Raw genomic sequence first — 25,826 nt, 5'->3', positions numbered from 1 at the left:
ATAGATGACTAGGATTCTGGTTCTGCCACAGAAATTGTTCTTTACTGCAGTGGTTCTCAAACATTAATGTGTATCAGAGATTAACAGACCTGGGATGACACAGAATTTAATTTCCTAGCTGATGCTGATGTTATGTCTCAAGAACCACTAATTTAGTAACCACTCACCTCCCGATAGCCAGAAATTATTGTTTTTTATAAGGTACCACTGGAAAGCTGCTGTAATTCAGGATTGGGGCAAGAAATTTTATTCAGGACAACAAAAAGCTTTAGAATATTTAGACTAGAAAGACTTGAAAAAATCCTCTTAGCCATTATCCCGTTTTTAAACAGGGCACTACCTAACCCTGACTGACTTACCACTCTGGAATTTCTAGAGAATGAAATTCCACAACTGCTTTTCGTTACTAGTCCCAATTTCAGAAACATTTTAAGAAATTCTTGTCATAGCTGGGCGTGGTGGCTCACGCCTGTAATTCCAGCACTTTGGGAGGCCAAGGCGGGTGGGTCATGAGGTCAGGAGTACGAGACCAGCCTGGCCAACATGGTGAAACTCCATCTCTACTAAAATACAAAAATTAGCTGGGTGTGGTGGCACGCACCTGTAATCCCAGCTACTTGGGAGGCTGAGGCAGAAGAATTGCTTGAACCTAGGAGGCGGAGGTTGCAGTGAGCGAAGATCACACCACTGCACTCCAGCCTAGGCGACAGAGCCAGACTCCCTCTCAAAAAAAAAAAAAAAAAACAAATTTTTGTCATGAAGTTCCTTATTGTGTCTAATCACTCAAATTTTCACATAAGCTGAATTTCAGAAGATGAAACATGCTTTTATGTACAGATTAGTCCTTCAATGAGGTAAAAGGTAAGTGTCATTTTAAAGTTACTAAAGTATCGGCTGGGCGCAGTGGCTTACGCCTGTAATCCCAGCACTTTGGGAGTCCGAGGTGGGTGGATCACCTGAGGTCAGGAGTTTGAGACCAGCCTGGCCAACATGGAGAAACCCTGTCTCTACTAAAAGTACAAAACTTAGCTAGGTGTGGTGGCGGGCATCTGTAATCCCAGCTACTCAGAAGACTGAGGCAGGATAATTGTTTGAACCCAGGAGGCAGAGATTGCAGTGAGCCGAGATCACACCACTGCACTCCAGCCTGGGCGACAAGAGCGAGATTCTGTCTCAAAAAAAAAAAAAAAAGTATCCCACTATCCTCAGGTGTCATGCTTTGCGACAGTCTTATAATCAGATAATTTTTATGCTTCCCTGTGCATCACAGTTTCACACGGTTGGTGAGTAGTATTCATTGTAGTTTGTCAATTTATAACTTTTCAGATAAGGTTTCATGTGTACATTAGTACCATGGTTGTATTTGGTTTTGTAAAACTTCAGTATTTGAAAATAAATATATCAGGAAGTATTAAGTAAATTATTCTAAGAACAAAGACTTTATGTATTTATTTATTTTTGTTGTTGTTGTTGGAGACGGAGTTTCGCTCTTGTTGCCCAGGCTGGAGTGCAATGGCGCGATCTGGGCTCACTGCAACCTCCACCTCCCGGGTTCAAGCAATTCTTCTGCCTCAGCTCCCAAGTAGCTGGGATTACAGGCACCCGCCACCATGCCTGGCTAATTTTTGTATTTTTAGTAGAGACAGGGTTTCACCATGTTGGCCGGGCTGGTCCTGAACTCCTGACCTCAGGTGATCTGCCTGCCTCGGCCTCTGAAAGTGCTGGGATTACAGGCGTGAGCCACCGTGCCTGGCCCTATGAACAAAGACTAAGAGACTCCACCATATTATAGGTCTGTACATATAATTGTACTGCCAATATATTTAGATAATAAGTGATTAAACTTTTATTTTATTTTGTATAATCTCCAATATACATCTGTAAGTGAGCAACCGACTTATCTTTCTCTCATAATTATATTTCTATTGTGAATTTGGAATACTTTAAAAAAAGTAAGGGCTTTATTAAATATGTAATTAAAGGATTCCAGTCCTGAAAATCATTAATATCTGGACAGAAAATGAAGATGCTCCAAAAAGAGGCTTATATTTCATGACCAACAGAAGTGAAGTTTACTAATGAATATGACATTCGGTATAATAGCAGTGGAGCTTCTAACTGAGTTGGGATGTCAGATAAAGATTATCAGTGAACACAGGTCACCTTTATAATCAAGAAAGATGCTTTTAAGATAGAACAATCAAGTAGTTTGAAGTTCCCAAATGTATCCTTGAAATTTGAGCCCTGTTCTCCAAGTGCAACTGATCATTTCCCTGACCAAGCCAATACAGGGTAAGGGTCTAACCTTCTCCTGGGAACTGGAATGTATCAGCTGTAGGCAAAGGATCTGTGCTGAGCTATCTTGTTTCTGAGGTTGGTACTGTATTTTCTCCCAGAGTAACAGGTACTGGTAGTCTGAGTCAGAGTCTATCCCAGATGGAAGAGCTCACATGCCTACTACTTTTAGAGCAAAGACAGGGCATAAGTCTCTTCAGAGAAGATGAGCTAGAAAAGAACTCACCATTCTGTCTGGATTCCAGAAGTATTACAGTTCTTGATGACAGTAAATGCATCATGGCTCATCTTGTGAGCATCATAGCGGGTAAGGGCACAGCAGCGGCGCAGGCTGCTGAGGCGTTTGTCTCCTTGTACACGAATGCTCACAGCCAGCTGGGTGGCTACCCTGTCATTCTGTGGGTGGGAAGGGATGGAGACCAGAAATAAAGTTATGAGGAATATCTGAATTCTAGGTACTGAACTGCAGGAGAGGAAATTTTTTTTTTTTTTTTTAATTCTTTTTTTTTTTGAGACGGAGTCTCGCTCTGTCACCCAGGCTGGAGTGCAGTGGCCGGATCTCGGCTCACAGCAAGCTCCGCCTCCCGGGTTCACGCCATTCTCCTGCCTTCGCCTCCCGAGTGGCTGGGACTACAGACGCCCGCCACCTCGCCCGGCTAGTTTTTTGTATTTTTTAGTAGAGATGGGGTTTCACCGTGTTAGCCAGGATGGTCTTGATCTTCTGACCTCGTGATCCGCCCGTCTCGGCCTCCCAAAGTGCTGGGATTACAGGCTTGAGCCACCGCGCCCGGCCAGGAGAGGAAATTAAAAGAACCAGGGTGACAATGGTTTGGAAACAGTAGTTTCAAAGTCAAGAATAAAGGTAAACTGAGTTCTGCAAAGAGTAAAGATAAAATATAAAAAAAGAGAAAGAGGCCAGGCATGGTGGCTCCTGCCTGTAATCCCAGCACCTTGGGAGGCTGAGGCGGGTGGATCACCTGAAGTCAGGAGTTCGAGTCTAGCCTGGCCAACATGGCGAAACCCCATCTCTACTGAAAAATACAAAAAACTAGCCAGTCATGGTGGCAGGCGCCTGTAATCCCAGCTACTCGGGAGGCTGAGACAGGAGAATTGCTTGAACCTGGGAGGCCGAGGTTGCAGTGAGCCAAGATGGCGCCATTGCACTCCAGCCTGGACGACAGAGCAAGACTGTGTCTCAAAAAAAAAAAAAAAGAATCTATATGTAACAGAATGCATTTTCTGAATAGAAATCTGATTATATGGTTCCACAAAAAAATGTTTATGCTATTTCTGGGTGTAAAAAGTAACTGAAGAAGAGATAATTTGGATTATGGAACATCGGAGTATCTGGGATATTTTGACAGATGATGGGAACAGGACAGAACAAATGAAAATGGGACTCACCTGAATGTTTTTCATGGTGTCTAAGCAGGACAATTATAACAAATATCTACAATACTAGATACTATTTTGTGACTGAAGGAAGGTTTCAGGTAAGTAATTGAAAGCAAAGTGGAACTAGCCTTCAAGTCATATCTTTTTTCCTGCCCTGGGGCTCTTATGGTAAACAAACATTCACCACTAATTCCAGAAGTTTCTACCAATACCTTTTTACAGCTTATCTGAGAAGATACCATGTAGTGAGCCTGCCTTGAGAGAGCAAGATCATGACTCACTTTTCAATGAAGTCTGAAGCATCTGAATACTGTAATCTCAGCAAACTGAGACATAATGGTCAAGAGGCAGAAATACAAGGTGAAAATTCTACATAAGGGACCCCTATCAAAAGATGCTAGTGAGAAGAAGTACTCCTAAGGAAAACAAGCTAAGAGCAGGAACTACTTTTTGGATAAAAAATACATCTGTACAGATTTATATATCTTGAGGGAATACAAATTGGCAATTACAAAGGAGTCCTTGTTGACTAAAATTATTCAACTATAACTGCATGCCTAGACAGTGCCTAGAGATGCAGGAGAGAACAAAATAAAGTCCAGGTCCTCATGGATCCTATGTTGTAGTTGGAACTATAGATAATAAAAAATGGACATGTAACAAATGACCACAGAGATGAGTGCTATGAAGAAAAACAGAATAAAGCAGAGAGTGATGGAGGCTGCTGCTGTGACAAGGTAACTAGGGAGGACCTCCTAGAGAAGGTAAAACATGAGCAGAGATTTGAATAAAGCAAGGAAGCAAATATTAAGAATATATGAACAGTCTCCAGGGCAAAGAAACGGGAAGTGCTGAAGTAAGAGCTTAGTGTGTTAGATAAAGGGAAGGAGGCCAATGAAGTGGAGACTAGAATAAGTGAGGGGAAGATAAAAGATGGGAGAAGTAGCAAGAAATTAGATTATATTTGGCTTTATAGAATTACTTTAAAAAATTCCTTAATATGCCTTAAGTGTGAAGGGAAACCACTGGAACGTTTTAAACAGTGAAGTGATAGGATGTGCTATGTCCTGAATTATTTTTGGCATAAAGTCCTTTGAAGCTTAAAGACAGATTTTCAGGGATCCCCTCTGGATACAAAGTGCGAAGAAAAGGCTAGGCACAGTGGCTCATGCCTGTACTCTCAGCACTGTGGGAGGCTAAGGCAGGAGGATTACTTGAGCCCAGGAGGTTGAGGCTACAAGGCTGCAGTGAGCTAAGGCTGTGTTACTGTGCCCCAGCATGGATGACAGCCAAGACCCTGTCTCTTAGGAAAAAAAAAGTGGAAAGAAAGGCCCCAGGGGCTTATAGAGAGATGAGAAACAAGTGCCACCTAGTGGGCAAAAGCTGAACAGGCGATAATGCAACTGGATCAAATTCCTCTTTATGATGCCTACCAAAGGAACAAACATTTACCACCAATTCCAGCTAAAAAGCAAACAAGCAGTTTTGGACTATTCTTGACATGTACAGTTGACTTGTAGAAAACTCCAAGACATTTCAAAAGAAGAGTATGCATCAAACAATACCATTAGCAAAGTGAGAAGAAAACCCATAGAACGGGAGAAAATATTTGCAAATCACATATCTGACAAGGGACATGTTAAAACTCAATAATAAAGAGACAACTCAATTTAAAAGAGGGAAGAGGATTTTTCTTTTTTCTTTTCCTTTTCTTTTCTTTTTTTTTTTTTGAGACAGAGCTTTGCTCTTGTCGCCCAGGCTGTAGTGCAATGGCGCCATCTCGGCTCACTGCAACCTCCACCTGGTTCAAGCGATTCTCCTGCCTCAGCCTCCTGCATAGCTGGGATTACAGGTGCCCACCACCACACCCAGCTAATTTTTGTATTTTTAGTAGAGACAGGGTTTCGCCATGTTGGCCATGCTAGCCTTGAACTCCTGACCTCAGGTGACTTGCCTCAGCCTCCGAAAGTTTGAGCCACCACTCCCGGCCCAGGAAGAGGATTTCAACAAACATTTCCCAAAGATATACAAATGTCCAACAAGCACATGAAAAGATTATCAGAGAATATAAGTCAAACCATAATGAGATACCATTTCACACCCACTAGAATGGCTAAAATTTAAAGTCAGTAACAAGGATGTGGAAAAATTGGAACCCTCTTACATTGATGGTAGGGATGTGAAATGGTGTAGCCACTGTGGAAAACAGTCTGGCGATTCCTTAAAATGCTAAACATAGAGTTACCATATGACCCAGAAATTATACTCCAAGGTATATGCTGAGAAGAAAACAGATGTCTACACAAAAACTTGTAGATGAATATTCATATTAACATTATTCATAATAGCCAAAAGTGGAAATAACTCAAATGTCCATTCACTAATAAGCAGATAAGCAAAATATGGTACATATTAATACAATAGAATATTATTCAGCCATAAAAAGGTGTCAGTCCTGGCCAGGCGTGGTGGCCCACGCCTGTAATCCCAGCACTTTGGGATGCCGAGGCAGGAGGATCACAAGGTCAAGAGATCAAGACCACCCTGGCCAACATGGTGAAACCCTGTCTCTACTAAAAACACAAAAATTAGCTGGGCGTGGTGGTGTGTGCCAATAGTCCCAGCTACTCGGGAGGCTAAGGCAGCAGAGTCACTTGAACTTGAGAGGCGGAGGTTACAGTGAGCCAAGACTGCACCACTGCACTCCTGCCCGGTGACAGAGCAAGACTCTGTCTCGGAAAAAAAAAAAAAAAAAAAAAAGAGTAAGTACTGATACACACTACAATACGGCTCAACCTTGAAAACATGTTAAGTGAAAGACTTCAAGCCAGTCACAAAAGACCACATTTATATGAAATGTCCAGAACAGTAAGCAATGTAGTGGTTGCCTAGGGCTGGGGGGTAGCTGGGAGAGAAATGGGGAGTGACCGGTAATGGGTACAGGATTTCTTTTGGGGGTGATAAAAATGCTCTAAAGTTGATTGTAGAATAGTTGTAGAACTATGCAATATACTAAAACCACTGAACTATTTTAAATGGTTGAATTTTATGGTATGTAAAGTATATGTCAATAAAGCTATTTTAAAAGAGAAACTGCCAGGTGTGGTGACTTATGCCTGTAATCCCAACACTTTGGGAGGCCAAGATGGGCAGATCGCATGAGGTCAGGAGTTCAACATCAGCGCAGCCAACATGGTGAAACCCCATCTCTACTAAAAATAAAAAAATTAGCCGGGCGTGGTGGCAGGCACCTGTAATCCCAGCTACTCGGGAGGCTGAGACAGGAGAATCACTTGAACTTGGGAGGCGGAGGTTGCAGTGAGCCAAGATTGCTCCACTGCACTCTAGCCTGGGCGATAGAGCAAAACTCAGTCTCAAAAAAAAAAGGAGAGAAACTAATCATCAGATGTCTTTAACATTAGAAAGAAAAATGTAAATGTTCAGAATTTTTTTTTTTAAAGTCAAATATACAGAGACAGAGAATAAAACAGTGGTTACCTGGGATGGGGGAGGGGAGGAAGAAATGGGGAGATATAAATAAAAGGACATAAAGTAGCAGACACGTAGGGTGAACAAGTCTATTGAGCTAATGTACAAGTGAGGACTATAGTTAATAAAATTCTATTAGGGATTTTAAGTAGATTTTAACTACTTTTTTTTTTTCAAAAAAGTATGTGAAATGATAGATATGTTAATTTGCTACACTATAGTAACCATTTTACTATATGTATCCCATAGCATCATGTTGTAAACATCATATATACACAATAAAATGTGCTTAAAACTGCCACTACTGGCTGGGCGCGGTGGCTTATGTCTGTAATCCCAACACTTTGGGAGGCTGAGGTGGGCGGATCACCTGAGGTGAGGCATTCAAGACCAGCCTGCCCAATATGGTAGAACCCCGTTTCTACTGAAAATACCAAAAAAACTGGCCGGGTATGGTGGTGTGTGCCTGTAATCCTAACTACTTGGAAGGGTGAGGCAGGAGAATCACTTGAACCAGGAGGCGGAGGTTGCAGTGAGCCAAGATCATGCCACTGCACTCCAGCCTAGGCAACAAGAGGGAAAACTCTATGTTTCAAAAAAAAAAAAAAGATTTCTTAAAATTTCCTCGGCTGGAGTTCAAGACCAGCCTGAGCAACCTAGCAAGACCCTGTCTCTACAAAAAATAAAAAAATTTAGCCAGTTGTAGTGGCATGCACCTGTAGTCTCAGCTACTCAGGAGGCTGAGTTGGGAGGAGAGCTTGAGCCTGGGAGGGCGAGGTTGCAGTGAGCCATGATTGTGCCAGTATACTCAGTGTGGGAGATAGTGAGACCACGTCTTAAAAAAAAAAAAAAAGGAAAAAGAAAAAGAAAACAGATATTTCCTATGCTAATACTTTTTTCTGTCTTTGTTCCTGCTCCATAAGGTAAAGAGCAGCTGATATGTAAATCGCAAAGCCCACCCCAAGAATAAAGAAAGAAAATCTTACATCATTTCGGTCTTTAGTCAGTCTCTCCTCTAGTTCCTGGGCTAACTGCAACAGCCACCATTGTACCTAAAAAAGTATTGAGACTTTAATATTTCATTTAAACACTTGAAGTCTATTAAGAACTAGATGGTGTATTTGTTCTTTTCTCCCAAACAGAACTGTGCACAAAAGACTCCCCATAATCAAAGGATCACCAGATCACAGAAATGTTCCCAGTCCTTCTGTCCTGCCCTAGCTCAAGCCTTTCATTTTCTTTTCCTGCTGGTTTGCCATCAGGTGACTTTCAAGCATGTTCCAGCTCTGAGAAAAAGACAAGACCCCAACTTGAAGCATAATATCCTAGGCTTTCCAAGTCTCCATCTACTAAACAAATGAGAAATTCCATTTTATTTCAATGGAAGAAAGAGAAAAAAGTAATCATCATAAACTAGTCAATTTTCAACCCAAGGAAAGAACATCTATTTTCTTCATACTTTATAAAGGTCTCCTCTAACCTATTAAACCTTCCACAGCTACCAAAACCTACTCGCTGACCCCTTTAAAAGAGGTAGTGTTCTGTCAAGAATGCCTGCTTACCTGTTCCCGAGTAGCAAGAGCTGTTTTTCCTGGGAAGTTCTTACTACAGCCAATGGTTTTGGGTAGTTGCCTGGGTTTAACTGGATCATGTTCAATCCCTCGGCACATGGCATACAGCCAAGACCTAATAAGACCAGCAAAAAACGTTAAGGTGAAATTAAATGATTATTCTTGTTAAAACAAAACCAAATAACTAAAACCTTGTCCAAAATTTAGTGTACTGGACCTCTGACAAAATCCTGCCCTTCTCAGTGAATTCCAGTGCAATATATGGACAATGAGAACACTGGTTCTACTTTCTAAAGCCAAGTCATCATTTGTATTTTTGGAAAAATGCCAAGCAAGCCACTGATTCATATCCCCAGGTGTGTGTGTGCTTGCTAGGGCATTAAACACAAGCATTTTAAGAGAACATAGCATCTCAGCATGCATGAATGATGTAATTAGTATATACTCAGGCATCAAAGTAACAAATCCTATCTATCAACCACCCAGGTACATGGAAAAAACTAGTCTAGACTGATAGGCCATAGTGACCCAAGATTTTAAAGCAAGAAGGACCAGTGAAATTATCTCAAGAAACAAATGTTAACCTAAAGATAGGTCTAGATTTTACTAGATGCTTTTGTCTATATTTGAATGCTGCATCTCCATAAAGTTTATAATAAAAAAAAAAATGAATCACTTACCCATTCTTCTCCCCAAAATGACTCTGGAGCTGGGATTCAGTGAACTGTGTCAGTTCACCCATGTATTCTACCCCTAGGATCTCAATGACAGAGGCCCCTAGCTTTCCTCCAAGATTACGGCTGATAACAAAGGAGACAAAGAATTGATAGGTCACATCATAAATATCTAATTAGCAGCAAACATAAGACATTTTACTTTGTAAGTAGCTCTCCAAAAGGTTCAGGACAAATGAGAGCATATATTCTGGGAATTCAGTTACTCTGGGAGTTAAAATTTGAGGAGATGATTAACAATAACATAACCAAAAGGCTAAAGTCCTTGATTAACTATCAAGTAAACTGTATATAAAACTTTCAATTGTACAACACCTGCTGTCCTGTTTGGGGATTAAAATCCCAAACACAAAATAAATCCCTTCCATGGCTAAAACTTTACTTAAGAATATATAATCTGGCCGGGCACAGTGGCTCATGCCTATAATCCTAGCACTTTGGGAGGCCAAGGCGGGAAGACTGCTTGAGTCCAGGCGTTTGAGACCAGCCTGGGCAACAAAGTAAGACTCCAACTCTACAAAAAAAATTAAGGCCAGCTGTGGTGGCTCACGCCTGTAGTCCCAGCACTTTGGGAGGCCGAAGCGAGTGGATCACTTGAGCCCAGGAGTTTGAGAACAGTCTGAACAACATGGCGAAACCCTGTCTTTTCCAAAAAATACAAAAAAATTAGTTGGGTGTCGTGGTGTGCAGCTGTAGTCCCAGCTACTTGGGAGGCTGAAGTGGGAGGATCACTTGAGCCCAGGAGGCAGAGGTTACAGTGAGTCGAGATTGTGCCACTGTACTCCAGCAAATTAACTGGGGATGGTGGCATGTGCCTGTGGTCCCAGCTACTTGGGAGGCTGAAGCAGGAGGATTGCTGGAACCCAGGGGTTAAGGCTGCAGTGAGCTCTAAATATAAACACAGTCAGCTGGGCACAGTGGCTCATGCCTGTAATCCCAGTACTTTGGGAGGCCAAGGCAGGCAGATCATTGGAGGCCAGGAGTTTGAGACCAGCCTGGCCAAAATAGTGAAACCTCATCTCTACTAAAAATACAAAAATTAGTCGGGCATGGTGGCATACAGCTGTGGTCCCAGCTACTCAGGTAGCTGAAGCAGGAGAACCGTTTGAACCCAGGAGGTGGAGGCTACAGTGAACCGAAATCATACCACTGCACTCCAGCCTGGGCAACAGAGTGAGACTCCGTCTCAAAAAAAAAAAAAAAAAAAAAAAAAAGTCAAAATTCTTTAGCCTAGCCTTTGAGGCTCCCTATAATCTGTCTTTAAATCATCTTTTCAGTCTATTTCCATTATCTTCCTCAATATGGTGCAGCTGAACTACTTTAGGTCCCAGTTCACTGAAAATATCTCATACTTTCCCCTCTTTGTGCTAAAAAGTTCTCCAAATCAGTACTGCTTTGCTGTTTTAGTCTGACTCTCCAAATTGTGCCAAATCGCAAAGCAAAATCCCATGCCTTTTTATAAATCCTTCTCCAAATACTCCCTTCTTTTGTGAAGTTTGTTCTATCTGTACAATTCATTTATCAATTATGCAGTCTTATGACAGCACTTTTACTATTGCTTTTTACCTTGTCCTTTCTACAATATTATAAGTCCTTGTCAAAGCCACACAACTGGTAGGCACAACCTGTTCATTTGACTTGGCTTCTTCTCTAATGCCTACTTTGGGAGCTGAAATTCAGCAGCCCTGAACACCTTGATTTGCTATTAGAGGAAAGAAAAGAAGTAAAATTCCTGTTTGTTACTTAATAACAGACTTGAATAAAAAGTCTAGAGGGAAGTTAAACATACAGCTAAAACTTGATTTATTATTATTATTATTTTTTAAGATGGAGTCTTGCTCTTGTCACCCAGGCTGGAGTGCAATGGTGCCATTTCGGCTCACTGTAACCTCCGCCTCCTGGGTTCAAGTGAGTCTCCTGCCTCAGTCTCCCGAGTAGCTAGGATTACAGGCGCCACCACCACACTCAGCTAATTTTTGTATTTTTAGTAGAGATAGGGTTTCACCATGTTGGCCAGGCTGGTCTCGAACTCCTGACTTCAGGTGATCCACCCGCCTTGGCCTCCCAAAGTGCTGGGATTACAGGCGTGAGCCATCGCACCTGGCCTATTTATTTATTTTTTGTAGAGATGGGGTCTCACTATGTTGCTTAGACTGGTTTTGACCTCCTGGGCTCAAGTGATCCACCTGCCCTGGCCTACCAAAGTGCTGGGACTACAGGTGTGAGCCACCACACCTGGCTCATTTTTTTTAAAATTCAGGATTAAGTATCTGCCACAGATAACCCAGAACTGAAGGTTCAATAAGTCTCCGCATGGCTGGGCGCAGTGGCTCACACCTGTAATCCCAGCACTTTGGGAGGCTGAGGAGGGCGAATCACCTGAGGTCAAGAGTTTGAGAGCAGCCTGGCCAACATGGTGAAACCCTGTCTCTACCAAAATTACAAAAATTAGCCAGGCGTAGTGGTCAGCACCTATAATTCCAGCTACTCAGGAGCCCGAGACAGGAGAATTGCTTGAACCTGGGAGGTGGAGGTTGCAGGAGCCGACACTGCGCCATTACACTCTAGTGTAGGCAACAAGAGTGAAACTCTGTCTCAAAAAATAAATAAATAAATAAATAAAAATAAAAGTCTCAGCGTGTGTTTCAAAATGTTTTGTGTTGTCTTCCTTCTAACTGCCTGGTACCTATTTCTCCTGGCTCCAGTCCTTAATTACTAACACAAGAAACTACAACCAGAGAGGTTCTACACATGGATATAAATGAAATTTAACGTGCTGCCTGAATACTTACATTTTGCGAATGGGCATTTGGCTGAAGAGCTGTGGGACTGACCCATGTGAAACCAGGGTTTGGCGGTTGGGCTTGTTTAGTCCACAGGCTAGTTTTGCCAGGACCTGGAAGCATGCAAAGTGTAAAAACCTCCTTACTGTCAACCCACCAAAGCTGGTGAATATAAACATACACATAACATACACACACACACACACACACAGAGCTTAATGGCTGTAACCAATGGTTTCTACATTAAAAACAAAAATAAAACCAGAAACTCAAGACATCTCTAAAACTTGATATCCCACAATATCATTATCCTCATTCTTCTTCCCACGTCTCTCCCATTCTCAGTTTTCCTCTAGTCATTTTTTCCTTCCCATCTATTGCTACTTTAAGAGGTTTGAAAAGTAGAGAGACTATAGGAGAAACTCAAGCAAAATGCATTTCTCAGTGTGTCTATATAAAAATGCTGAAACATACTTGCTTTACCCTATCCCATTTACATTTCTTAATAGTTGGTCCATTTTGAGTCCCCAATTTGACACAAATTATCGTAATTTAGTATCTGTTATAGAGATTGGGCTCAAAACCATTCTCCAATAACAAACACCTTCTTATAACACTTAAAAATGAAAAAGCTTAAATCCTTGAGAATTCTTTTTTTTTCTTTTTTTGAGACAGAGTCTTGCTCTGTCACCAGGCTGGAAGGTAGTGGCACGATCTCAGCTCACTGCAATCTCCCCCTCACTGGGTTCACACGATTCTCCTGCCTCAGCCTCCCAAGCTGGAACTACAGGTGTATGCCACCATGCTCAGCTAATTTTTGTATTTTTGGTAGAGACAGGGTTTCACCATGTTGGCCAGGATGGCCTCGAGATCTCTTGAACTCGTGATTGGCCCACCTCAGTCTCCAAAGAGAACTTTTTTTTTTTTTTAAAGACAGAATTTCACTCTTGTTGCCCAGACTGGAGTGCAATGGTACGATCTCAGCTCACTGCAACCTTCACCTCCCGGGTTCAAGCGATTCTCCTGCCTCAGAATCCTGAGTAGCTGGGATTACAGGCATGAGCCACCATGTCCAGCTAATTTTGTATTTTTAGTAGAGATGGAGTTTTTCCATGTTGGTCAGGCTGGTCTCGAACTCCCAACCTCAGGTGATCCACCAGCCTCAGGCTCTCAAAGTTCTAGGATTATAGGCGTGAGCCACCGTGCTCGGCCAAGATAAATCTTTTCTAAGAGTAAAGCACTTCAATGGTATTTTGCAAATTATAAAAATATAATTTTTAAAATATTTTTTATATAATTAAAAAATTATATTTTTATGATTATGTTTTAAAATATAAAATCATTAAATTCACTAGAGAGATTGGTTAAGAACGTCTACCAGGCAACATTTAGTCTGGTTTAAATTACACCAAAGCTATTGTTTCCTTTCCCTTCATCCAACCAGGGAAAAAAAAAAAAATTCAGATGGGTAGTTTGGCAACTTTCCTTGGAGGAGAAGGTATCAACCAGGGATAATCAGCCACTGCCCAATTACTGAGCTTTGGTCAGAAAGTGACGGAAGTCCTGGGCTCTTGCTACACTTTATTCATAATTAATCAGAAAACCAGTTATTCTGCTCCTGAATTTTTGGGAACTGTCTGTGTACCCTAAATTAAAATAGTGGTCTAAATTAATAAAATTTTATTATTCCTTTTATTGCTCTCATAAGAAAACAGGGAATAGACAAAAGCATAAAATACCTAGGCAACTCCACATAACAAGATAATACAAAAAAACTCAGCAACTGGCTGGGCACGGTGACTCACGCCTGTAATCCCAGCACTTTGGGAGGCCGAGGTGGGTGGATCACTTGAGGTCAGGAGTTCCAGACCAGCCTGGCCAATATGGTGAAACCCTGTCTCCAGTAAAAATAGAAAAATTAGCCGGTCATGGTGGTGTGCACCTGTAATCCCAGCTATTCGGGAGGCTGAGGCAGGAGAATCACCTGAACCCGGGAGGCAGAGGCTGCAGTGAGCTGAGATCAGGCCACTGTACTCCAGCCTGGGCAACAGGGCGAGACTCCATCTCAAAAAAATAAATAAATAAAAATAATAAAAATTCAGCAAGTGAAAATAATAGAAATAGATTAACATATATAAGTTCAAAGACTAGCTTCCTTTTTTCCACAGACAGTTCAGTCATTAAGGAAATACTGTCATCTCTCAATATCTGCAGGAGATTGGTCCTAAGACCCCCAGTGAATGCCAAAATCCCAAGTCCCGTATATAAAATGCACAACTCCCATAATATAAAATGGTGTAGTATTTGCATATAACCTTTGTATGTCCTTCTGCATACTTTAAATCATCTTTAATTACTTATAACACCTATAACGTACAATGTAAATGCTATATAAACTGCTCTTACAGTGTATTGGTTTTTCTTTTCTTTTTTTTTGAGATGGAGTCTTGCTCTTGTTACCCAAGAGTGCAATGGCTGGAGTGCAATGGCATGATCACGGTTTACTGTAACCCATGCCTCCCGGGTTCAAACAATTCTTCTGCCTCAGATTCCCGAGTAGCTGGGATTTTTTACAGGTGACCACTACCACACCCAGCTAATTTTTGTATTTTTAGTAGAGACAGGGTTTCACCATGTTGGCCAGGCTGGTCTCGAACTCCTGACCCCATGATCCACCTGCCTCGGCATCCCAAAGTGCTGGCATTAAAGGCAAAAGCCACTGCACTGGGCTTTTCTTTTTTTTTTTCTTTTTTTTTAAGACAGAGTCTCACTCTGTTGCCCAGGCTGGAATGCAATGGTGCGATCTCAGTTCACGGCAACCTCCACCTCCAAGGTTCAACCAATTATCGTGCCTCAGTCCCCAAAGCATCTGAGACTACAGGTGTGTGCCACCACATCCAGCTAATTTTTTTGTATTTTTGGGAGAGATGGGTTTTGTCATGTTGCCCAGGCTGGTCTCAAACTCCTCGGTTCAGGTGATCTGCCTGCCTTGGCCTCCCAAAGTGCTGGGATTACAGGTGTGAGCCATTGTGCCTGGACTTGTTTTTTAATTTTTATAATTTTGAATTGTTGTATTGGGCCTTTTAATTTAAAAAATATATGTATTTTTGATCTATGGGTGGTTGAATCCCCAGATATGAAACTTGCACATACAGAGGGCCAACTGTCATTTAGATGTCACTGCATAAATAAGCATTAGCTGTAATTTTTCTTTTTTCTTTTTTTTTTGAGATGGAGTCTTTGCTTTGTCGCCCAGGCTGGAGTGCAGTGGCACAATCTTGGCTCACTGGAACCTCCGCCTCCCAGGTCCAAGCAATTCTCCTGCCTCAGCCTCCCGAGTAGCTGGGACTACAGGTGCACGCCACCACGTCTGGTTAATTAATTAATTTACTTTTTTATTTTTAGTAGAGATGGTGCTTTCCCATATTGGTCAGGCTGCTCTCGAACTCCTGACCTCAGGTGATCCACCTGCCTCAGCCTCCCAAAGTGCTGGGACGATAGGCATGAGCCCCCACGCCAGGCCTTCAGCTTGCTTCTTAGGAAAGTACATATTTAATGTCCATTTCCATGTTAAAGAATTACTTATGCTTTGATTTGGGCCTCAACATGAATTTTAAACAGAAATCCATTCAAAGTATATGTGTAATCGCCCAAGCTGAAGTGCAGTGGTATGATTTCGGCTCACTGCAGCTTCAACCTCCTGGACTCAGCTGATCTTCCCACCTCAGCCTCCTGTAGGTGCACACGACCACACCCGGCTAATTTTTTGTAGAGATTGGGTTTCAACATGCTCCCCAGGCTGCTCTTCAACTCCTGGGCTCACGCGATCTGCCCACATAGGTGTGTGCGACTACACCCGGCCTATGTGTAATAATTTAAATGTCCGGCCGGGCGCGGTGGCTCAAGCCTGTAATCCCAGCACTTTGGGAGGCCGAGGCGGGCGGATCACGAGGTCAGGAGATCGAGACCATCCTGGCTAACAGGGTGAAACCCCGTTTCTACTAAAAAATACAAAAAACTAGCCGGGCGAGGTGGCGGGCGCCTGTAGTCCCAGCTACTCGGGAGGCTGAGGCAGGAGAATGACCGGAACCCGGGAGGCGGAGCTTGCAGTGAGCTGAGATCCGGCCACTGCACTCCAGCCTGGGCGACAGAGCGAGACTCCGTCTCAAAAAAAAAAAAAAAAAAAAAAAAAATAATAATAATAATAATAATAATTTAAATGTCCCACTGTCCCTGCTGTATTTGACTAAGGATATCAACGCTTCTCTTTGAAATCTACTATTAGCCTTCACCTTATTGTGTGAAATTCCAGCTGAACACTGAAAACCAGTCTCCCTCTCTATGGCTGCTCTCATTTCCTCCACAATCACTGCTCCCACGGTGAGCTGCAGGTCTGGAGAGGTGAGGTTATCAAGCTGAAGAGAATCGAGCCATTGAAATAAGCCTTGTTTTCGCATCCCTTCTGAAATGAATTAAGAAGTCACATTTAGACATTTAAAAAAATGATTTATTTAATTGTGCTATCTAATGTAGAAATACTTAGATTACAGGTATTTAGACATATAAGTTTTCACAAAAAAATGGCATCCAGTTTAGAAGACTATGAGAGAGATCAATTTCTCCTTCAGAGTGATTCCCGCAGCTTAGCTTCAGCATAGGCTGAATTTTTTGTACAACAAATATTTTGTATTAATATCATCTTTCACGAGCAATGATTTTAAAACACATTTTCAGCCAGGCACGGTGGCTCACGCCTGTATTGCCAGCACTTTGGGAGACCAAGGTGGGTGGATCAACTGAGGTCAGGAGTTTAAGACCAGTCTGGCCAACATGGCAAAACCCCATCTCTACTAAAAATACAAAATTAGCTTGGCATGGTGGTGCAGGCCTATAATCACAGCTACTCAAGAGGGAGGCTGAGGCAGGAGATTCGCTTGAAACCAGGAGGCGGAGGTTGCAGTGAGCCGAGATTGTGCCGCTGCACTCCAGCCTGGGCGACAGAGCAAGACTACATCTCAAAATAAATAAATAAATAAATAAATAAATAAATAAATAAATAAATAAATGAATGAATGTAATGAAAACACATTTATCTCCCCAGTTGTCTTGAATTTTCTTTCTCCTACCATATTTAACTACTTGAACATCTCCAAGAAATTTTTTTTCAATTAGAAAATATTCACAATTAACTCAAGCTTCAATACAAGCTTTTTAACATTTACATGTTTTTAGAGGTGGATTCCAGCTGAGTAACTTAAAATCCACTCCGAGGCACTAGATTTATTTCCCTGACAAGCTGTTTTAAGTTAGATGTTGCTTGGGACTTAGGACCTTGAAAATATCTTATGCTGAGTACATACAAATCTTTATCCCCAAACTTACACTCTAATCCCTCAGCTCTGCCTCCCTACAGACGAACTTTTCCTGACTGCCTACAGAAGAACTTTTCTTGAATTTTTGTTTTGTTTTGTTTTTTTGAGACGGAGTCTCGCTCTGTCACCCAGGCTGGAGTGTCGTGGCCAGATCTCAGCTCACTGCAAGCTCCGCCTCCTGGGTTCCCACCATTCTCCTGCTCAGCCTCCCAAGTAGCTGGGACTACAGGCGCCCGCCACCTCGCCCGGCTAGTTTTTTGTATTTTTTAGTAGAGACGGGGTTTCACCGTGTTAGCCAGGATGGTCTCGATCGCCTGACCTAGTGATCCGCCCGTCTCGGCCTCCCAAAGTGCTGGGATTACAGGCTTGAGCCACCGTGCCCGGCCCCATGAATTTTTAATTATAGTTTCCAACTAAACATAACTAAAATCAAACTTTGTCTTCCTTTTCAAATGTTCTTTCCCAACCAACTCCCTATTTCTATTAAGGGCTTAAAACCCACATTAATATTGGCTTATTTTCTTTCATTCCTCATTATGCAGGCATTTTAGTCAACAAAGGCTACTTTAAAATATTTCACATATCCATTGCAACCCACCCCACCACCCTATTTTATTCAGGTTTTCTTTATTCTTTTTTTTTTTTTTTTGATACCAAGTCTCGCTCTGTTGCCCAGGCTGGAGTGCAGTAGCACGATCTCAGCTCACTGCAAGTTCTGCCTGCCAGGTACACGCCATTCTCCCGCCTCAGCCTCCCGAGTAGCTGGGACTACAGGTGCCCACCACCACGCCCGGCTAATTTTTTGTATTTTTAGTAGAGATGGGGTTTCACCATGTTAGCCAGAATGGTGTCAATCTCCTGACCTCGTGATCTGCCCACCTCGGACTCCCAAAGTGCCAGGATTACAGGCCTGAGCCACCGTACCCGGCAAGCTCTTACTACTCAACTCTGTTCTTTCCTTTGCTTAAACACATCTATATTTTAGGGTTTATTGCAAGTTTATCTATCACGAAGTCCTCTCCTTCAACTATTCTAGCTAGCTTCCAAGTACCACATTAAAGTCCTTAACCTTTTATCTGTAAAAGGAAGTAGACATAATTGTTATATTTTTTAAGACACAGTCACACTGTCATCCAGGTTAGAGTGTAGTGGCATGATCTTGGCTCACTAATATATACTAGTATACACTATTTTAAATGATGGATGTTTTAAAAGTATTTATTGCTCTTAATATGTGCAAGCCTTGGTGTTTCAGGGAAATAGATAATAAAAAAAAAAGAAAAGAAAAATACACGCAAGCCATTGTGCTGAGGAACTTTATTTTTTGAGTGTCGCTCTGTTGTCCAGGCTGGAGTGCAGTGGTGTGATCTTGGCTCACTGCAAGCTTTGCTTCCCGGGTCCACACCATTCTCCTGCCTCAGCCTCCCAAGTAGCTGGGACTACAGGTGCCTGCCACCATTCCCAGCTAATTTTTTTTGTATTTTTTTTAGTAGAGACAGGGTTTCACCATGTTAGCCAGGATGGTCTCGATCTCCTGACCTTGTGATCCACCCTCCTCGGCCTCCCAAAGTGCTGGGATTACAGGCGTGAGCCACCGTGCCAGGCCAAGGAACTTTATTTTTAAAAACTATCTTTTGGGCCATGCGTGGTGGTTCACATCTGTAATTCCAGCACTTTGGGAGGCTAAGGCGGGCAGATCACGAGGTCAGGAGTTTGAGACCAGTCCGACCACCATGGTAAAACCCCGTCTCTACTAAAAATACAAATACAAAAATTAGCCAGGCATGGTGGTGCACACCTGTAATCCCAGCTACTCAGGAGGTTGAGACAGGAGAATTGCTTGAACCTGGGAGGCGGAGGTTGCAGTGAGCTGAGCGAGACTCCCCCTCAAAAAAGAAAAAAAACCTTTAAAAAACCCTGTCTTTTGGCGGGGCAATCTCTGCCTCCTGAGCTCAAGCAATCCTCCTACCTCAGCCTCCCAAGTAGCTAGGACTACAGGCAGATGCCACCACGTCCAGCTAATTTGTATTTTTTGTAGAGATGGGGTTTCACCATGTCACCAAGGATGGTCTCAAACTCCTGGACTCAAGCAACCCCCCCATGTGCCCCCCATCTCCCCAGCCCCCAGCCTTGGCCTCACAAAGTGATGGGGATTACAGGCATGAGCCACCATGTATGATCATAAGAAGTAGAGCATAATTGTTAAAAGAACATTCTGCAGTCAAGCAAGGTTCAAATATTGGCTTCATAACCTACTGACCATATGACTTCGGACAAGTTACATAATTCTCTAAGCTTCAGTTTCCTTGTCTACAAACTGCACTTCATATAGCTGTTATGAGGATTAAAAGATAGTTTATTAATTTTTATTTTTTTTTGAGACAGAGTTGCTCTGCTGCCCAGGCTAGACTGTAGTGGAACGATCTCAGCTCACTGCAACCTCCACTTCCCAGGTTCAAGCAATTATCCTGCCTCAGCCTCCTGAGTAGCTGGGACTATAGCTGTGCACCTCCAGGCCCAGCTAATTTTCGTATTTTTAGTAGAGATGGGATTTCACCATGCTGGCCAGGCTGGTCTTAAACTCCTGATCTCAAGGGCTCCCAAAGTGCTGGGATTATAGGCATGAGCCACCGTGCAAGGCCAAAAGGTAGTTTTTTAAAATAAAGTTCCTCAGCACAGTGGCTTGCGCATTTTTTTTTTTAAATTATCTATTTTCCTGAAACACCAAGGCTTGCATATATTAAGAACAATAAATACTATTAAAACACCCATCATTTAAAACAACTTATACTAGTATATATTAGCTTTGGGAAATAAAAATATGAATAATTTATTGTAATTGTGTGACTTTCTGGACCATTTTAATTTAGCCAGCATGGTGGCAAATGCCTACAACCCCAGCTACTCAGGAGGTTGAGGCATGAGAATCACTTGAACCCCGGAGGTGGAGGCTGCAGTGTGCCAAGATCTCACAACTGCATTCCAGCCTGGGTGAAACCAAAAAATCAGTGTTGCACATGGAAATTAAAAAAAAGAAAGTTATATAATAAGATGTGGTACAGAAAGGTAAGACCAAAGAACACCTTTCTTATGATAATTAAACTTCTGACTCTGGTCCCAGAATAATAAAATATCAAATATCAAAAGCTTATGTGCCATGATTTTGCTTCCTTTATAAGCGGCACATCTTTATTGTCCATCATATTTTGTCCAAAGAACTAAAGGATCTGCAGCCTCTAGCTTGACATGGTTTGCATTATCAGGATCAGAAAATAAAATAATTCCTTAAGTCACAAGCTTCCCTGGGCAGTTTTACTACCACCCTTCTGCAAAACACATTAAAGGCATATCATACAATTGTTCAGCAGCAAAAGCAAAGTTTACATCTTACATCTTTTTTTTTTTTTTTGAGAGAGTCTTGCTCTGTCGCCGCCCAGGTTGGAGTGCAGTGGTGTGATCTCGGCTCACTGCACCCTCCGCCTCCTGGACTCAAGTGATTCTCCTGCCTCAGCCTCCTAAGTAGCTGGGATTACAGGCACCTGCCACCGTGCCTGGCTAATTTTTGTATTTTTAGTAGAGATAGGGTTTTACCATGTTGGCCAGGCTGGTCTCGAACTCCTGACTGCAGGTGATCCACCAGCCTCGGCCTCCCAAAGTGCTGGGATTACAGGTGTGAGCCACCACGCCCAGCCAAAACATGAAACTTATGCAGAATTATTTGCTCTGGGGGCATACAACTGAATTTCATAATATTCAATTAAAAAAAAGACCTCATTCTGGCGGAGGTTGCAGTGAGCCGACATTGCGCCACTGCACTCCAGCCTGGGTGATAGAGTGGCTCCGTCTCAAAGAAAAACAAAACAAAAAACCCTCATTCTTATGCAAATTCTTAGACCTGGAATCTAGGACTATCATAATCTAACATTATCACAAAAGCAGTTTTTTTTTTTTTTTTTAGATGGAGTCTTGCTCTGTCACTCAGGTTGGAGTCCAGTGGTGCGATCTCGGCTCACTGCAACCTCTGCTTCCTGGGTTTAAGGAATTCTCTGCTTCAGCCATCCAAATAGCTGGGATTACAGGCGCGTGCCACCACGCCCAGCTAATTTTTTTGTATTTTTCGTAAAGACGAAGTTTCACCATCTTGGCCAGGCTGGTCTTGAACTCCTGACCTCGTGATCCACCCACCTCAGCCTCCCAAAGTGCTTGGATTATAGGCGTGAGCCACTGTGCCCGGCCACAAAAGCAAGTTTTTATTGTTCTAATTCTATTCAAATATAAGAAAAAAAAAATTAACCTTCAAGTACATGTTATTAAAACACTTCATACAGATTGTACCACAAGTTTTTTTCAGATAGATAAAGTAAAAAATGAATTTATTAAAAAAAACCCATTTATCATTTCCTAACACATCAATATCCAAGTAGAAAATAAAAGCCTGGTTGGCCGGGCGCGGTGGCTCAAGCCTGTAATCCTAGCACTTTGGGAGGCCGAGACGGGCGGATCACGAGGTCAGGAGATCGAGACCATCCTGGCTAACATGGTGAAACCCCGTCTCTACTAAAAAATACAAAAAACTAGCCGGGCGCGGTGGCGGGCGCCTGTAGTCCCAGCTACTCAGGAGGCTGAGGCAGGAGAATGGCGTAAACCAGGGAGGCGGAGCTTGCAGTGAGCTGAGATCGGCCACTGCACTCCAGCCTGGGCGACAGAGCGAGACTCCGTCTCAAAAAAAAAAAAAAGAAAAAAAAGAAAATAAAAGCCTGGGCAACATAGTGAGATCCTGTCTCTACAAAAAATTTTAAAATTAGCCAGGCATGATGGTGCATACCTGTAGTTCCAGCTACTCTGCAGGCTGAGGTGGGAGGACTGTTTGAGCCCAGGAGTTCAAGGCTGCAGTGGAGCCATAATTACACACCTGTGAATAGCCACTGATAGCCACTGCACACTAGCCAGGGCAACATAGTGAGACTTCCATCTCCAAAAAAAAAAAAAAAAAGACAAGGAACTAATAATTAGGATAGGATATACAAGGAACTCTTGCAAATCAAAAAATAAATAATTTTACCATTTGTCATGGAAAAATGGACAAAGATTATAAATACGTAAATCACAGAAGCAGAAACTCAGCTGGCTTACAAGTGTATGAAAAGATCTTCAATCTCAATTAGTAATCACAGAAATGTAAATTAAAGCAAAACAAACAAACATTATATTGGCAATTATTTATTTATTTATTTATTTTTTTGAGACAGAGTCTCACTCTATCGTCCAGGCTGGAGTGCAGTGGCGCGATCTCAGCTCACTGCAAGCTCCGCCTCCTGGGTTCATGCCACTCTCCTGCCTCAGCCTCCCAAGTAGCTGGGACTACGAGCGCCCACCACCACGCCAGGCGAATTTTTTTTGTATTTTTAGTAGAGACGGGGTTTCACCATGTTAGCCAGGATGGTCTCAATCTCCTGACCTCGTGATTCACCTGCCTCAGCCTCCCAAAGTGCTGGGATTATAGGCATAAGCCACTGCGCCTGGCCAGCAAAAAACTTTTTTTTTTTTTTTTTTTTTGAGATGGAGTCTCACTCTGTCGCCCAGGCTGGAGTGTAGTGGCGCGATCTCGGCTCACTGCAAGCTCCGCCTCCCAGGTTCACACCATTCTCCTGCCTCAGCCTCCCGAGTAGCTGGGACTACAGGCGTCCGCCACCTCGCCCGGCTATTTTTTTGTATTTTTTTTAGTAGAGACGGGGTTTCACCGTGTTAGCCAGGATGGTCTCAATCTCCTGACCTCGTGATCCGCCCGTCTCGGCCTCCCAAAGTGCTGGGATTACAGGCTTGAGCCACCACGCTCGGCCTATTTTTAAACATTAGATGATATGAGTTGTTGAGAATATGGGGGAAACAGGAACTTTTATGTACTCCTAGGGGGAATGTAAACTGTTACAGTAGGACATTAGAAGCAATCAATGAATTCATCACCAGGGAAAATGGTCTGTAAACATGGTGGATCCATATCATGGATTATGCTGCAAGTAACAGCCATCGAAGCCATCAATTACAAATAAATACAGCCACATGGAGAGATTTCTAAGGTCACTACTGAGGGAAACTTAAGAAAAAGAATGAGATCTATTAACAGCACAAAATCATCTTGTAACTAAAAAGCACATACACAAAACAATACTGGGTAACTTATAAAGATATAGGCCGGGTGCGGTGGCTTACGCCTATAATCCCAGCACTTTGGGAGGCCGAGGCGGGTGGATCATTTGAGGTCAGGAGTTCGAGATCTGCCTGGTCAACATGATGAAACCCTGTGTCTATGAAAAATACAAAAATTAGCCGGGCTTGGCGGTACATGCCTGTAATCCCAAATACTCCGGAGACTGAGGCAGGAGAACTGCTTGAACCATGCAGGTGGAGGTTGCAGTGAGCTGAGATCATGCCACTGCACTCCAGCCAGGGCGAGAGTGACGCTCCATCTCAAAATGAGAAGAGAGAGAAGAGAAGAGAAGAGAAGAGAAGAGAAGAGAAGAGAAGAGAAGAGAAGAGAAGAGAAGAGAAGAGATATATACACATCTAAGATATATCAAGTATATCAGTGGGTACAAGAGGGTGAGTGGGGTACAGAGGGAGTGGGAAAATCACTATGAAGGGTAAAAGTAGCAAAATACAATGAGAAAGGCCTTGTGCAGCCCATGTAATAATGTGCTAAGAAGTGAGTAGAAATTTTGAATCACTCAACTCCCTATACCTGAGGTTCCCCTTTAAAAAGCTCACCCTTCTTATATATGAGTTAACCAAGACACTAACTTACAATAATAAAAATTAAGCCACCAATGACAAAGTGCTCAGTCAGCCTTCTATTGATTTTTTTGTTTTTTGAGATGGAGTCTCCCTCTGTAGCCTGGGCTGGAGTGCAGTGGTGAGATCTCGGCTCACCGCAACCTCTGCCTCCTGGGTCCTGGTTCAAGCAATTCTCCTGCCTCAGCCTCCTGAGTAGCGGATTACAGGCACGCACCACCATGCCCAGCTAATTTTTGCATTTTAGTAGAGATGGGGTTTCACCATGCTGCCAGGTTGGTCTTGAACTCCTGACCTCATGATCCACCCACTTTAGCCTCCCAAAGTGCTGGGATTACAGGCGTGAACCACCGCGCCAGGCCTCTGCCTTCTACTGATAACACTAACCTGCCCTAGTTATATCTAAAAGAGAAATTTACTTTCATACAGATTTCACAGCTTCTCAACAGCCATATACCTGGAAAGATAAGAAAATTTGTATATGCTTCCATGTGAGTCCTTGTGATTCATTCAGGCTGTAGTTTAAGTTTCCTTTCAATTATTCCATGGAGAATCAGCATGACCAAGCAAAGCAGGTTCCAAAGGCAGGAAGCAGAAGCAATATGATGTTATGGAAGTACCTTTCTGAACAGTCTCTTCTGCTGTTGTAGGGCCTTGGGGCAACCCTTCAATGTAAGTGCTTGGCAACAAGTCTGCTGAGATAGGCTGACCTTGTAGCTTTTGTAGTCTCTTTTGTACAGCACTGGTCAGATCTACGTAAGCCTCATCAATGCTGGCACGTTCAATCACAGCAAAACGCGACATTATCTCCATCACTTCAACACTGGCTTCCCGGTACCTAAGAAGCGTAAGGATCATTCATGCAGGCAATAAACAGAGGCAACCTTGAGATTGTCTGCTCCACTCCCACCCTGCCATAATGAACAATAATACACATAATCAAGAGACATGTGGCTTAACAGAGACTAGAAAGTAGTAACTGAAAGGGTCAACAGGCAGGCAGATGGTCAATAACAGAAGCATGGAAAAGGAAGAACCATGGAGGCAAACATTTTTAGCACAATGCCAGAACTACCAAGGTAGAAAGCATTCAGACTATGAACACATCTATATGACAAGGAACTCTATAAAAAATAAAGAAATGCCTCACATTTGTGTATTACTGTGATCACCTATTCTTTTTATTTTCATATATCCACCAAGAAATCTTCTGCTTCTAATTTTGTCTCAAAAAAAAAAAAGGGTGATTTACATGGAACACTGCACTGATCAGTGAACCAGAGCATATGGTCTTCCCCAGGATATTTCTCACCATAAATTAACAAACTGGCATATGGATTTTATACTTCAGTCAACGGTGAGTTTGGTTAACATGTAAACTGGTCATCACCACATACA

The 25,826-nt window shown here is 42.6% G+C and overlaps 1 protein-coding gene across 5 annotated transcripts in view; it reads right to left on the bottom strand.

Moving 5' to 3' along the window:
- POLH (DNA polymerase eta) overlaps positions 1-25,826 on the bottom strand; it is a 42,939-nt gene that overhangs the window by 6,617 nt on the left and 10,496 nt on the right. For 3 of the 5 annotated variants that reach the window (XM_007972446.3, XM_038006120.2, XM_038006119.2), the window contains exons 4-10: positions 25,049-25,266; positions 16,560-16,729; positions 12,277-12,380; positions 9,431-9,550; positions 8,742-8,865; positions 8,166-8,231; positions 2,522-2,691 (exon numbers count right to left, since the gene is read on the bottom strand). In XM_007972446.3, coding sequence (XP_007970637.1) covers positions 2,522-2,691; positions 8,166-8,231; positions 8,742-8,865; positions 9,431-9,550; positions 12,277-12,380; positions 16,560-16,729; positions 25,049-25,266 — 972 coding nt within the window. Of the gene's footprint in view, positions 1-2,521; positions 2,692-8,165; positions 8,232-8,741; positions 8,866-9,430; positions 9,551-12,276; positions 12,381-16,559; positions 16,730-24,885; positions 25,267-25,826 lie in introns of those variants that run through there. The other 2 variants (XM_007972447.3, XM_073006016.1) reach the window with 2 other exon arrangements.

This window comes from Chlorocebus sabaeus, chromosome 17 (genome assembly GCF_047675955.1).
Source record: "Chlorocebus sabaeus isolate Y175 chromosome 17, mChlSab1.0.hap1, whole genome shotgun sequence".
NCBI classification, from domain to species: domain Eukaryota; kingdom Metazoa; phylum Chordata; class Mammalia; order Primates; family Cercopithecidae; genus Chlorocebus; species Chlorocebus sabaeus.
This window is presented reverse-complemented; position numbering and strand designations above follow the sequence as displayed.